Source organism: Kogia breviceps, chromosome 2 (genome assembly GCF_026419965.1).
Source record: "Kogia breviceps isolate mKogBre1 chromosome 2, mKogBre1 haplotype 1, whole genome shotgun sequence".
NCBI lineage: Eukaryota > Metazoa > Chordata > Mammalia > Artiodactyla > Physeteridae > Kogia > Kogia breviceps.
The window spans coordinates 76,133,830-76,147,123 of record NC_081311.1 but is presented as its reverse complement, the minus strand read 5'-3'; the positions used below and the strand labels follow the sequence as shown (position 1 = coordinate 76,147,123).

Here is a 13,294-nt window from a genome sequence, read left to right as displayed (position 1 = left end):
CCAGTGTGAGATGTCATGTGTTCAGCTATTCCATTACCCCAGGGCAGGAATCCCACCACCAACAGAGTGACTAGAAGGCAGTTAATACAGTTGGCATCATGAGCAGGATTGTCCATGCAAGACAGGTCACCTAGTCAGTGTTATCTAATTGTTCTTGGCTAACTGGTTCTGTGATGTGGCAGAGGCCACTTGGGATAGAACCACCAATTGCTGATAGGTTTGCACTTTGGCCTGCTCTGCTTTGTGTTCTTTTTTTGGAGTGTCGATATCCCTTCCCACTCTGAGAGGCTGTTGTCGCTAAGAGAGAATTATTAATTGGCTATGCCCCTGTGTGGCTTGCCATTGGGTTCAGTCTGTCTGGCAGGTGGTCTCTGAGCTACCTATGAGGCTGGCTGCTGGACTTTGATACTCTCCGTTGTAACCACCCAGAAGGTCCATGCCATGGGTGATTGGATAGAGACAAAAACTGAAAGCCAAGACATTACATGGCTAGAAATCCAAAATAACTGAGGAAATTTGCAGAGAAAACAGAGAGAAAGAAACCTGCGTGGCAGAAGAAAAGACCACAGCCATGGCAAACAGAGGATGTTCAATCAATCAACCTTTGGGTTATGGGCCCAGCATGCTTTTGCTGCACCACCTGCTACCTATTTCTATGTTGTAAAAAAATAAAAAAAGAAAAAAAGTTCTGTGCTCATAGTTAGAGCAGAAAACTCCCATCCTGTGGCACAGCAAAGAGGTTAATTCAAATGCAACTTAAGCCTGGGATCCTTAAGCCATATGCAGATACCATTGCCATGGAGCAGGCCCCTAACCCTGACGATCCTGATCGGAGGCTCTCTGGAGACGGAAATTTGTAAGTTTGATTAGAGTAAAGAGAACCCCCTGTCCTCAGAAGTATGTCCAGTAACCACAAAAAGAAAAATGGAAAGGAAGAATGAAGGGAGGGAGGCAGACTTAGACACAGGGAGAGAAAACAACAAAATAACTGATACAGAGGTCCACAGTTTTTTGTTTTTTGGTTTTTTTTAATTGAGGTATAGTTGCTGTACAATATTATGTAAGTTAGGTCCACAGTTTGACCCAATTGGAAATCCAGAATTTACTAAAATAATTTATACAACAAAAGATAAAAGGGTGCTGATTGGCTTTTATACCTTCCAAATTAACTTTAATGTTAACTCTAGTATCTGCTGAAATGTACCATTGGCAAACTTTCATGGCCTTAATACAGGGTTCAATTTACAGTTATACCTGGGCATCCCACTAAATGTAATCATGTTACCCCCTAAAATCTTAGAGGAGTTATTGAACATGAAATAGTGCTATAGACTCAATTGTGTATTGCTCCAAAATTCATAATGTTGAAATCTAATCGCCAATGTGATGGTATTTGGAGCTTGGGCTTTTGGGGGTGATTGGGTTATGAGGACAGAGCCCTCGTGAATGGGGTTAGTGCCCTTACAATAGAAACTCCAGAGAATTCCCTTGCTTCTTCTGTCATATGAGGACTTAGGAAAAGACGGCCATCTGTGAACCAGGAAGTGGGTCCTCACCAGACATCTGACACCTTGATCTTGGACTTCTCAGTCTCTAGAACTGTGAAAAATAAATTTTTGTTGTTTATAAGGCACCCAGTCCATTGTATTTTATTATAGCAGCTCAAACAGACTGAGTCATTTAGGACAAATAGACAGTATTTCTATTGGTTAAGGTGAAACCTCCTAAGATTCATAGTACCCATTGATTTAATTTTAACATAATGCCATAGAAGGCATGGATGTTCTGATCCAGTGAATAATAAAATTATATTTCTGGCACTTAACAAATTGGATTGACAAAATGGGACCCCATGTATCATATACCCCAACTGAAACCATTATAAAGACCTATCTAGAGAAGTGGTTATCACCTCTGCTTCTCTGTTTAATGGTCCAGTTTAGCTTATTCTTAGCCTGGAAATAATGATGGTGCTTCACAAGGGATTATCACAACCTTAATGCTATGGCCCATCTGTTAAGGACCCAATACCCAATATATTAAAATTATTGCTTCCATCCAAATAGCAAGTAGTAAATATTTTGTTATTCCAGGTTTGGCTAATATGTTCTGTTCAGTGCTCTTTTCAACAGTCTCTCAGCCACAGTTTGCTTTCACCTCTGAAGGGACACCAGACACCTTTACCAGGCTACCCATGGCATACGTCAGCAACTCTGCCATTGCACAGTCTTCGTGGGCAATACCTTAACTGCATCCAGTTTTCTCCAGGAGCACAGGTATGACATTACATTGATGACATCCTTCTCTGAGGAAATTCATTTCACAAATCCATTTGGGACATATAAATACCCACAAAAGAGCTCACAAAAAGAGGCATAAGTTATCTCACCTCACATAACACAAAGATCTACCCCCTCAGTTAAGTTCGTGAAAATTATTTGTCAACCAAGGGCTGCTCCACCCCTGACACCATCAAGAAACAGCTGTTGACTGTTGTCGTTTTTTTAATTGTGTGTTCTTAACACACACAGTGTTAATACAGATACGTCCTTTAGTCCTTTTTGGGTTCTGTAGGCAACATATTTCCCCACTTAATATTTTATTTTAATCTCACTGATGCTGTTACTTTCAAATTGGCCCAACTTGTATAGGGCCTCCTCCAAACGCAGGCTCAAGAATCAGTCCAAATTGAAATCAACAGGTACTCCCATTCGTGCCCTCAGAGACTCTTTCACTGTGGGGGCTTTAGCAGACTCCTCTCATGCCTCCTGGAATCCAAACCAAGGCTGCAAGGAATACCATGCTGGTGGAGGAGGCATTCTGTAAATCTCTTGATGTTGGTTTTGACAGATGCATTGCAGGCAGGGAAGGCAAATCCATGTACTCCAAATCTTTTGACGGTAGGTACAAAATAGTATCTGTTTTGTGATGGGAATGATCTACTCTAGTCACCCTGATAACAAGTAGCTAAACTGATCCATCCAAGGAATGGTGCCAAGTTGGTTGGTAATTGGTGGTCTCTCTGCTGGCAGATTACACACTTAACAGTGACTAGCCAGATTGGCCTTGACGAGAGTAAGTCCGTTTTGCTGAGCCCATGCATAATCTCCTTCACTGCCTGTGGCCACTTCATTCATGAGCCCACTGGGCAATACCAGAAGTGGCCGGGAAAAGGGCCTGACTGACAGAAGGAGATTGGCATCCATAGAATGTGTCCTTAATTATTCAGTCCTCCAGTGAGGTTACTCTTTGGTGAGCATTCACATGGTACACAAATACCTTCACTCTGCCCATTTGGAAAGGTCTGGGCATGCACCTCTTCCCGAGAACTCCTTTTCAAAGATTTTCCAGTGTACCCCTTCTTAGTTCTTGACCATTTAGCTAAACCATTAGCCACTTTACGTAAATACATGTAGACCCATAACTTTGGTCATCTCTGCTTCCAGGCAAAATAAACCAGGTGCACTGCTCAAATTTCTGCCCCTTTGGATGATTTCCTTTTACCACTGACTTTCAGGACCATCTCAGAGTGGGGCTGCATACTGTGCAGGATCATCTAACCCAAGCCTGAGGTTTTTTCTTTCTCAGTCATCTGGTCATAGGGAACTCCTCATGAGGCCATAGCTGTGGATTGGGGTGGCGGGGGTGGCGGGGGGTTAACAGATATACTGAAAGCATTTGTAGGCATTGAGGATCTCAGCTCCATTGAAATCTGTTCTTATTTCCCTGTCCCAGTTTTCAGGATTCTGTTCCCTACCAGTCAAAGCCCTAACTTTTAATGAGGCCGTGCAAGGTTGGAAATTCAGTTTACATAGTAATTAAGCTACCCAACAGATTTGTCACTGGGTTTCCTTTCATAAATCTCAGCCCTGCAGGTTTAGGGGATGAGGTGCTTTCAAGATGATCATTGAAGCTTTAAGGTCCCTGTGTGGATCTTGAGCTGGGAATTTAAATCCCCGAGTTTCTCATCTTCTTTCCCCAAAGTTCTCCAGCACATTTAGAAGTAACAACCAGTTCCTTTAAACTCCTTGTGTTCACTAAAATATCTAAGGGAGAAAATACTTGATTTCCCAGAGCCTTGCTTTCTATAGGCACTTGATTACAGGTATCTAAAGGTAATAATTTGAGTATCTGTATCACCACTGCATGTCATGGACTATCAGTGCCGCTTTACAACTGAAACAGGATCTTTAATGGCTTTAAATCTGACTCTAGTCAGATAACAGAATCTAATTAAGAAAAACCAGACCCAGTTCAGAAAAGCCAGACCCAATTTGGTACAAATTTATGATTCAGGAAGGATTTAATTAGAGACATAGAACCATAAGAGTGTGTATGTCTAAAGGGATTTATTACAGGGCTTTGGCTTTCTACAGCTGTGGGAACTGGTTAAGCAGTCTCTATAAGGTTGTTGTCTTCATGTCTGATGAAGGCGCTTGAAGTCCACAAGGCAGACAATAAGGAAAGGAAGGTGGATGTGATGTGGAAGAGAGCAAAAACAAACGAGAACTCACAACCATGAGTAGTGCCGACGAGGATGGGTTAAAACTGGAGTCAGTTCTCATTGCCTCTGACCTTGATGGTGTGGTGTCCTACAGAAGCTTGGTCCCTTAGTCACTGAGGTGGTGTGTGCATCGGAGGAGCTGAAGGATCCATGTGGAACACAGTCCTAGAGGTGTCTCATGCCAATGAGGTGGTCAGTAGATCAACAATAGCATGTGTGAGATACAAAATGGCTGTTACATCACTTATGCCCTCCAAGTCTTGCACAAGAATCTCTTTTATGGTCCGCCCCATGGGAAACATACAGGAAAAGGAATTCTGGGAAATGTAATTCGGCCTTGCCTAGGTAACACATTACAAAGCAACCACATTGGCCTATGAAGGAACTGTGAAATCAGTTCAATGAATCAGAGCTAATATTTTTAAAGAAATAAAATATAATATCAGAATTCATTATAGATATAGGTAAATACTGTTTTATGAAAAATATTTATAGTCAGTTATATGTTATCCTGGACTGAAGTGGTTTTCCCCCAGATCCATCCTAATGTGACAGTTTTGGAGGTAGAGCCCTTAAAGAGAAAGTTAAATGAGGTCATAAAGGTGGGGCCCTAATCCAACATGACTGGAGTCCTTATAAGAAGAGGAGGAGACCCAGGGACGATCATTGTACGAAGAAAAGGCCATGCAAAGACACAGCGAGAAGGCAGCCATTTGCAAGCCAAGGAGAGGCCTCTGGAGAAAACACATCTACCAACACCTTGACTTTGGACTTCAGCTTTCAAAATTGAGCCAAATAAATTTCAGTTAAGTCACCTAGTCTGCGGTGATATTTTGTTATGGCAGCTGAATGTTTGTGTCCCACCACCCCAATTCATATGTTGAAATCTAATCTCCAGTGTGATGGCATTAGAAGGTGGGGCAGTTGGGAAGTGATTATGTCTGGAGAGTGGAGCCCTCATGAATGGGATCCCCAGCCTTTCTACCATGTGAGGACCCAGTGAGAAATTGCTGTCTGTTAACCAGGAAGACAGTTCTTACCGGAATGCAACCATACTTGTGCATTAATCTTGGACTTCCCAGCCTCCAGAACTGTGCAAAATAAATTTCTGTTGTTTATAAGCTATCCAGTCTGTGGTATTTTGTTATAGCAGCCTGAATGACTAAGGCAGCAGCCTTAACAGACTAGTACATGTGTGTACTAAAGATTGAATCAGTCTTCTGGCAGCTTTTTAAAAAAAAAACTAAGACAATCTTCTAGAGCAGTTTCAGGTTCATAGCAAAATTGAGGGGAAGGTACAGAGAGTTCCCATTTCCCACACACGCACAGCCTCCCCTGTTACCAACATCCTGCACCAGAGTGGTGTGTATGTTATAATTAATAAGCCTACATTGACACATCGTAAAAGTCCATCATTTACAGTGAAGTTCACTCTTGGTATTGTACATCCTATGGTTTGGACAAATGTATTGATGACATTTATCCATCATTATGGTATACTGTGTATTTTCACTGCCCCAGAAGTCCTCCGCACTCTGCCTTTTCGTCCTTCCATCTCCACCCCAACTCCTGATTTTTTTATTGTCTCCATAGTTTTTTGTTTTCTGTAAACTCTTTATCCCACTTTAATACTTTAGTATTTTTGCCAAGGTATCATTTAGTATACAAAATATTTTACTTAGTCTCTTTATTATTTTATAGTCCCTCACTAGAATATAAACTCCATCAGAACTAGGAGTTTTATCTATCTTACACACTACTATGAATCCAGTGCCTAAAACTGGCACACTGTTAATATTCAATGAGTGAGGGGCTTCCGTGGTGGTCCAGTGGTAAAGAATCTGCCTTCCAGTGCAGGGGACACGGGTTCAATCCCTGGTCGGGGAACTGAGATCCCACATGCTGCGGGGCAACTAAGCCTGCGTGCCGCAACTACTGAGCTCGCACGCCTCAACTAGAGAGGCTGAGTGCTGCAAACAGCAGAGCCCACGCACTCTGGAACTCGTGCACCACACTACAGAGCCCATGCGCCCTGGAGCCTGCTCGACACAACTAGAGAAAACCCGGGTGTCGCAACGAAGAGCCCGCACGCTGAAACCTGAGATCCTGCGTGCCTCGACGAAGATCCCACGTGCCACAACTAAGACCCTACGCAGCCCAAAATAAATCTTTAAAAAAAAATGTTGAACGAATGTTTGTATTGGATCATGAATTTAAATGTATTTCTCACTGTAAATTGAGGTTGAAGATATCTGCAAACTTTGGCAGTGTCTTATAGAAGTAAACATAGTCTTATCATACAATTCAACCATTGCTCCCCTGGGTAATTACTCAACTTATTTGAAAATTTAGATTCACACAGAAGCCTGCATATGAATATTTATAGCAGGTTTATTTCCAAAATTGGAAGTAACCACAATATGCTTCAGTAGGTGACTGGTTAAGCAAACTGTGGTACATCTATACAATGGAATATTATTCATTGATAAGAAGCAAGGTGTTGTCACTAAAAGTCATGAAGGAATCTTAAATGCATATTGCTTAGTGAAAGAAGCCAGTCTGAAAGGGCTGTACAATGTATGATTCATATTATATGACCTTGGAGGAGGCAAAACTATAGAGATAGTAAAAAGATAAGTATTTGCAAGACCTTTAGGGGGAGGTTGGAAGGGTTAAATAGATGAAGCACAGAATATTTTTTCCTGATTGGTGAAGCTATTTATTATTTTGTGTGATACCATAATGATAGATACATGACATTATGCATTTGTCCAAACCCACAGAAGTTTACAGCACAAATAGGGAGCCTTACTGTAGGCAAATTTAAAAATCACTGAGGAGTTCAAGGAATACCAGGAAGTATTGCAGACTATGACAAGAGAATCTATGTAACAACTTCCCTGAAGGAGGTAGGCAGAAAAGGTGCTAAGTATCTTTGGAAATGAGACTGTTAGCCTCAAGACAAAAGAAACTGCACATAAGCACTGTAGGTAATAAAGTTGTTTTCCATGGGGTACAGGTTAGCAATTCTGATTTATACTGGAATGGAACAGTTAAGTAAGTGGATGGCAGGTGAGGGAGCCAGGTTTATCACTATTGCATTGGAAGGTTACATATCAGCAAGAAGAGGAAGCTAGAATGATCCACGTGGTACTCTGGATTAGAGTTGGAAACATCAGTATGAACTCATGTTTAATTTAATATAGATACATATGGTTATATACGGGAATTATATAAATAGGCTTATATACACGTTAGTATACACAAAATATTCCCTTGCTGTGTCATCTGAGGGACTATAAAAACACCAAAACCCTAATAGCAGTACATACATGCAGTGCCCAGATCTTGGTTTCTAAAGCCATATTCCCATAAAAGGAACCAGGGCTACTTGGAGAAGTTGCTGATTGTAGGACTTGGGCAGGAAATAAGTTGAAGCCTGGAGCATCTTATGGTGCCAGAATGTAAGGAAGTGCTCAAACAAAAAAATACCACCTTGATGGGGATATGTCAAAGGACCACAGGAGCCAATCATACTGATACAAATTATTGAATAGATGGGGGAGGACAGAGCTCCTATGTAAAATTCCAAATAATTTATGTAGATTGCTACCAAGGAAGAAGAGCATAATTCCCCATTCCTGTGGCTGTGCATGGTTACTTCTAAAGTGTACCATATGGAAAGAACGACATAAAAATATAACAACCATGGAGAAACTGGACAAACAAGTGATCAAGGTCAGTATCAGCAGTGGTAAGTCATGTTGATGGTGTGTACCTCTGGTCTGATGTGATGAAAGTAGCACTTTATGTGCTTTTCCTTCCCAAATCCCACAACCACAGTTTAATCTTAAGAAAAATTTGAAATTTCAGCTAGGAGGCATACTGAAAAGTACCTGACCAGTACATCTCAAAACTGTGAAGTTCATACAAAACAAGGAAAGTCTGAGAAATTGTCATAGCCAAGAAATGCTTAAGTTTATATGACAACCAAATATAATGTGATATTCTGGATGGGGTCCTGGAACAGAAGACAGCATTAGATGAAAACCAAGGAAATCTGAGTAAAGTGTGGATGTTAGTTAATAGTAATTGATCAATATTGGTTCATTAATTGTAACAAATGTGCCATACTGATATAAAATGTTAATAATATTGGGAGCTAGATAGTGTGGGTTACATGGGAACTCGCTGTACTATCTTTTCTATAAATCTAAAATTATTCTAAACTTAAAGTCTATTATAAAAATGTAGAATTTTTATAATAGACTTTATAATAGATAATAGTCTTATAATTTTTATAATAGACTTTTTTGTAATGATAGAATTAGGACATTATTTTGCCTCGTCCAGTGAATTAATGGCATCATCAGTTGTTACATCATCACAAAGAGAGACTACTAGTTAATTATATGCCTCATGGTAAAAGAACACACACTGCATATGGTCTTGCTAAAGTGATCACCCTCAGCATGATTAGGCCTGTCAATCCAGCAGCCAGTTTGCATGGAATACAGAGGACAAAGGAACACAGTGACTGCACCGTGAATGTGTAAGCAGCAAAATCTGGACTGCACCATGTCAGATGCCCCAGGTTTTTCAAAGCCAAATTGAAAAGAACAGAAAGATATAGAAGAAAATCTGTAGAAAAATTGAAAGCCATAATCAGTTCTTATTTTTTTGCTTTTTTAAATGGGAAAGACTAAACTATAATTCTAGAGATGCACACTTAGAGATAACACATGCTATAAAGAAATGAAAAAAGAATGACTCTAAAATTCAAGATGGTATTACTATGGGGAGAGGTAAATTGGGCAAGGGAAAGACTTTTAGGGTGGCTGGTGAAGTTCTATTTCTTGACCTAGTGGTGATTACTAGGGTGTTTGCCTAATAACATTTATTTATGCTGTATATTTGTATGGTTTTCTGTATATGTGTTTTATTTAGTAAAAAAAGATTTTTTAAAAATTGAATATACAGGATGAATTGGAGTTCAGGTGAGGAAGGGAAGCCAGGAAGGAGTCCTTTATAATAGTTTAGATGAAAAGTGATGAATGCCTAGTATGAGGAAATGGTGGTGTGGAAGGGCTGTAAATAAGAGAGAAAGGCAAGAGACATAATGAGTAAGATTGAGTAGACATTTGGGTGTTTGGTGTGAGATGGAGACAGATCAGGGAATAGATATCTTATATCGAGAAGACTTGAACTTTTATTCTTTTGAAAAGAGCAGGATGTAATAATAGTTTCCACGGGGAACCAAAGGGCAGAGAGTATGTGCTGAGCTTTGTTTTATTCATCTTCCTTCCACACTTTCTTCTTATCAGTCTGATGCTTGAGAGCAAAAAAAGTTTTTTCATTTTCTTCCTTTCTGCCTCCCTCTATTAACTGCAGTCCTTCAGTGTAACTTCACCGTCTCTGCTATCTATAGAACAGAAGCTGAGGAGTCTGAGGTATCTTCATTCCAAGTGGATTTTATAAGATCACATATATGGAATTATATGAGTGCATACACATTTATTTAATGGTTTCTTGGCTGTTACTGTTACTTTCAAATAAAGTGACTGTAACTGATGCTGACATGTAATTTAATGGTAGAGGTATAATTGTCTATAAACGTAGAAGAAAATTAAATGACCCCATCCTCTTTTAAAATAGGCATAATTAAATTAAATATGCATAAACTCCAGAGAGATTGATTAACTGATTGATTGATTTTAAGGAATTGGCTCACAAGAAGTGAGCTTACCAAAGAGTCCAAACAGCATCCCTATCTGCCACTAACACTTTAAGCATGTATAGAAGGGATATCTTGACATGTTCCACACCACTGAACCCCTAGAAATTTCACTAAGGTAAAATTCCCCTGAATTTTTTCAGATGTATTTTTCACCTTTTGACATGCAAATATATTTCTGCTCTTTTTCTCTTGTCCTTCTGGGACTTCCATAATGTATTGCATATTTTGGTTTTCATCCATGGATTGTTGTTAAATTGGTGTTTCTAGGGAGAGAGAGGGCTGGAATCTTATTTTTGCCATCTTGCCAATTTTCCATTTATTTAGATCTTTAAAAATCTTTCAGTGAACTTTTCATTAGCCAAGCTTTGTACAGGTCTTTCAGTTTTCTTTGTAGAAATGTTACACTCCTTTTGTTAAATTCACTCCTAAGAATTGTTTTCTTTTGATGCTATTGCAAATGAGTTTGTTTTCTTAATTTTGTTTTAGGATTGCTCATTGCTAGTGTATACAAGATCAATTTATATATATATATATATATATATATATATATATATATCTTGTGTCCTGTAACTTTGCTTAACTCATTTATTCTAATATTTTTAGTGGGTTTCTAAGCATTTTCTATATACAAGGTCATGCCATCTGCATATAGCAATAGCATTACCTGTTTATTTCTCATCTGTATGCCTTTTGTTGCATCTTCTTTCCTAATTGACGTAAGACCTTCAGTACAATATTAACGAGAAGTGGTGAGAGTGGTATAAGGGCAAATAGAAATAAAAAATGAGGATTATTATTCTCTGTTAAAAATAATGGAAGAGACATCCTCCCTTCTTTTGTGTAGAGCATTTTCTTTTGTAAACTTGTAAATTCTTTATCCCTTTGAGATGAATATGAACCTTTTACAAAGCCTCTTGGCAGTTCTGCACCCCTACAGTATCTTTCTCAAGGAGCCTCAGAGCCATCTCTTTGAAATACTTCCAGGGAGATAGCACTCCTTTTTCCCAGTTTCTGGGGGAGGGTGGGAGCCTCACTTCAATGGGTGCCTTGCTCCAAGTTGCAAAACTGCCTCCTGTCATAAAGATATGAGAAGCTTGTTTTTCCTTTTATAAAGACAACAGATGGTCATCCCAATTACCAGACGAATTTTGGGTGAACTATGTGCAATAAATGGTACTGTCAAGTCCTCTTACTTAAGGACTAGTTATTGTTTATCTTGAGAACATGTATGTAATGAGTTGTACCTGCTTGGCTTTATAAAAGGGTGAGATTTCTCTCTGTCTTTGCAGTCTCTTAGCAGATTGCCTGTAATGCACACCACATTCTGGTTTTATGCTTATTCGATAATAAAATTCTTTTCTTTGTCTTCTACCTTTGTAAGTAGATTTTCTGTGTTGGGAGAAATTTTTATTTTTAATTATATTTCTCCAATAATTTTGGTAATAGGAATGGGATGAGTCTGGCAGTTCCTGATTTGAGCAAATGAACTGAAAGTCCGTGGCCTCACAATAGTCAGGAAAAGACCCTAAGTTATTTTAGCTCTATGCTCTTTTGGAATACTGGCTAAACAAACCTCTCTGTTCAAATTCAAGATTTTACTATTGAATGAACATGGGTAATAATTGGTTCTAAAATCTCATCACGATCACCATATGGTTGGAAAATATGGGAAGCCAGGAATGTTGCCTGCAGGTCTCTTTTTTTAAAGCAGTTAATATCTGTCTGTCACATTGGGAATGGGCGTACACGTGAGACTCCAATCCTGCAGTGGCCAGAGGACAATTCTTTTGATTTGCAGAAGTTCTTAGAAGGGCTTTATTCCAGTAAATGAGTTACTGATATTTATGGGATGAATATCATTCTAACTATCCTAAGAGGAGTTAAAAATTATTTGGATAGCCAGAAGGAAATATTGAAAAAACAGAAGAGAAAGATGTGAGAATTAAATACATTTTCTCTTTCACAGAACCCTACTCCTACTCACTCTGCTGTCCCTCCTGCTGCTTTCCCTGAATGTCTTTACCCCTCCATGCCTCAGACTGACTCAGGGGAAGAGTGAGGTCATGATCTTTCAGATGGGTGGTTCCCTTCAGGGCACAACTTCTTTAGCTGGTAATAAATTACCTGCTCGGTTTGAGGACACAGAGTTATGTACTTTGTGGCCTAGACTAGGTCCATTTCATGTCTTAGACCAGATGACCCCTTAAGTAGTCCCTTATTATCCACACATAGCTAGGAAGGCGCAAATGATAAAGGGAGAATCATGGAAAGATTAAGAGCTTGGATAAAAGAGTCTGCGTAGGAAGGCAACATATGGAGACTAGCTGTACTAGTCACTTGGAAAAAAGGCAAACGTGTTCAACTAATTAATGTAAACACAGGAAGGGAAACCAAAGTGCCCACATGATTCAAATTTTTCTTGTCTCAACGTGAAGGAAACCAGCCCATCCTATTTGGATCACCAGCACAGCTGATGCCATTGAGAAGCCACCCAGGACTCCTAGGTAATTCAAATGTCTTTCTCACCAGCTGATGTTACTCACTTAAAGGCTTCTTTTCCCCATGCCCCAGAACTTTGCAGATGTGCACCTCAGCGTGTTTTCAATTTACAGCCCACACATGGGAATGTATACTGATTATTGCATAGAATTCAGCAACCAGCAGCTGCGTGGAATTCTGTAATTAGCAGATTTTGCTCCTTTGATAGAGCAGTCACATTAGCGAAGATCACTACATAAAGGGGTGTGGTGGCCAGGGGAAGCTGACTATCTGCCATGCCACCCCTCATAACTGGAGTAACTAAGGAAGTTACGAACTCTTTGAGAAGGGTTGCTAACAGCTGTACTTGAAGCCTTTCCACTGAAGTTGAACTGGGAGTTGTTGCAACAGTGTACCCAGAAGACGTGGGTCTCCCACTGATTTCCATCAGTGGTTTGTTGAGGCTTTCTCAAAATTCCCTGATGGGAACCTGGGGTCAGGTCAAAATATGCTCTGGTTTTAACAACCTTTGTTTTGACTCTCTAGCCAACTGTCCAAATCCAAATTAAGGAAAA

At 39.7% G+C, this 13,294-nt stretch overlaps 1 protein-coding gene across 1 annotated transcript in view; it reads left to right on the top strand.

Annotated features, from left to right (window-relative positions):
* The window catches only part of LOC131751357 (zinc finger protein 33B), a 74,309-nt gene extending 68,680 nt beyond the window's left edge, over window positions 1–5,629 (top strand). Inside the window, exons 6-7 of the mRNA XM_067025645.1 lie at window positions 2,166–2,276; window positions 4,433–5,629. Of these exons, the coding sequence (XP_066881746.1) occupies window positions 2,166–2,248 (83 nt within the window). The 3' untranslated portion in view covers window positions 2,249–2,276; window positions 4,433–5,629. The remainder of the gene's footprint in view (window positions 1–2,165; window positions 2,277–4,432) is intronic.
* Window positions 5,630–13,294: the final 7,665 nt, after the last annotated feature.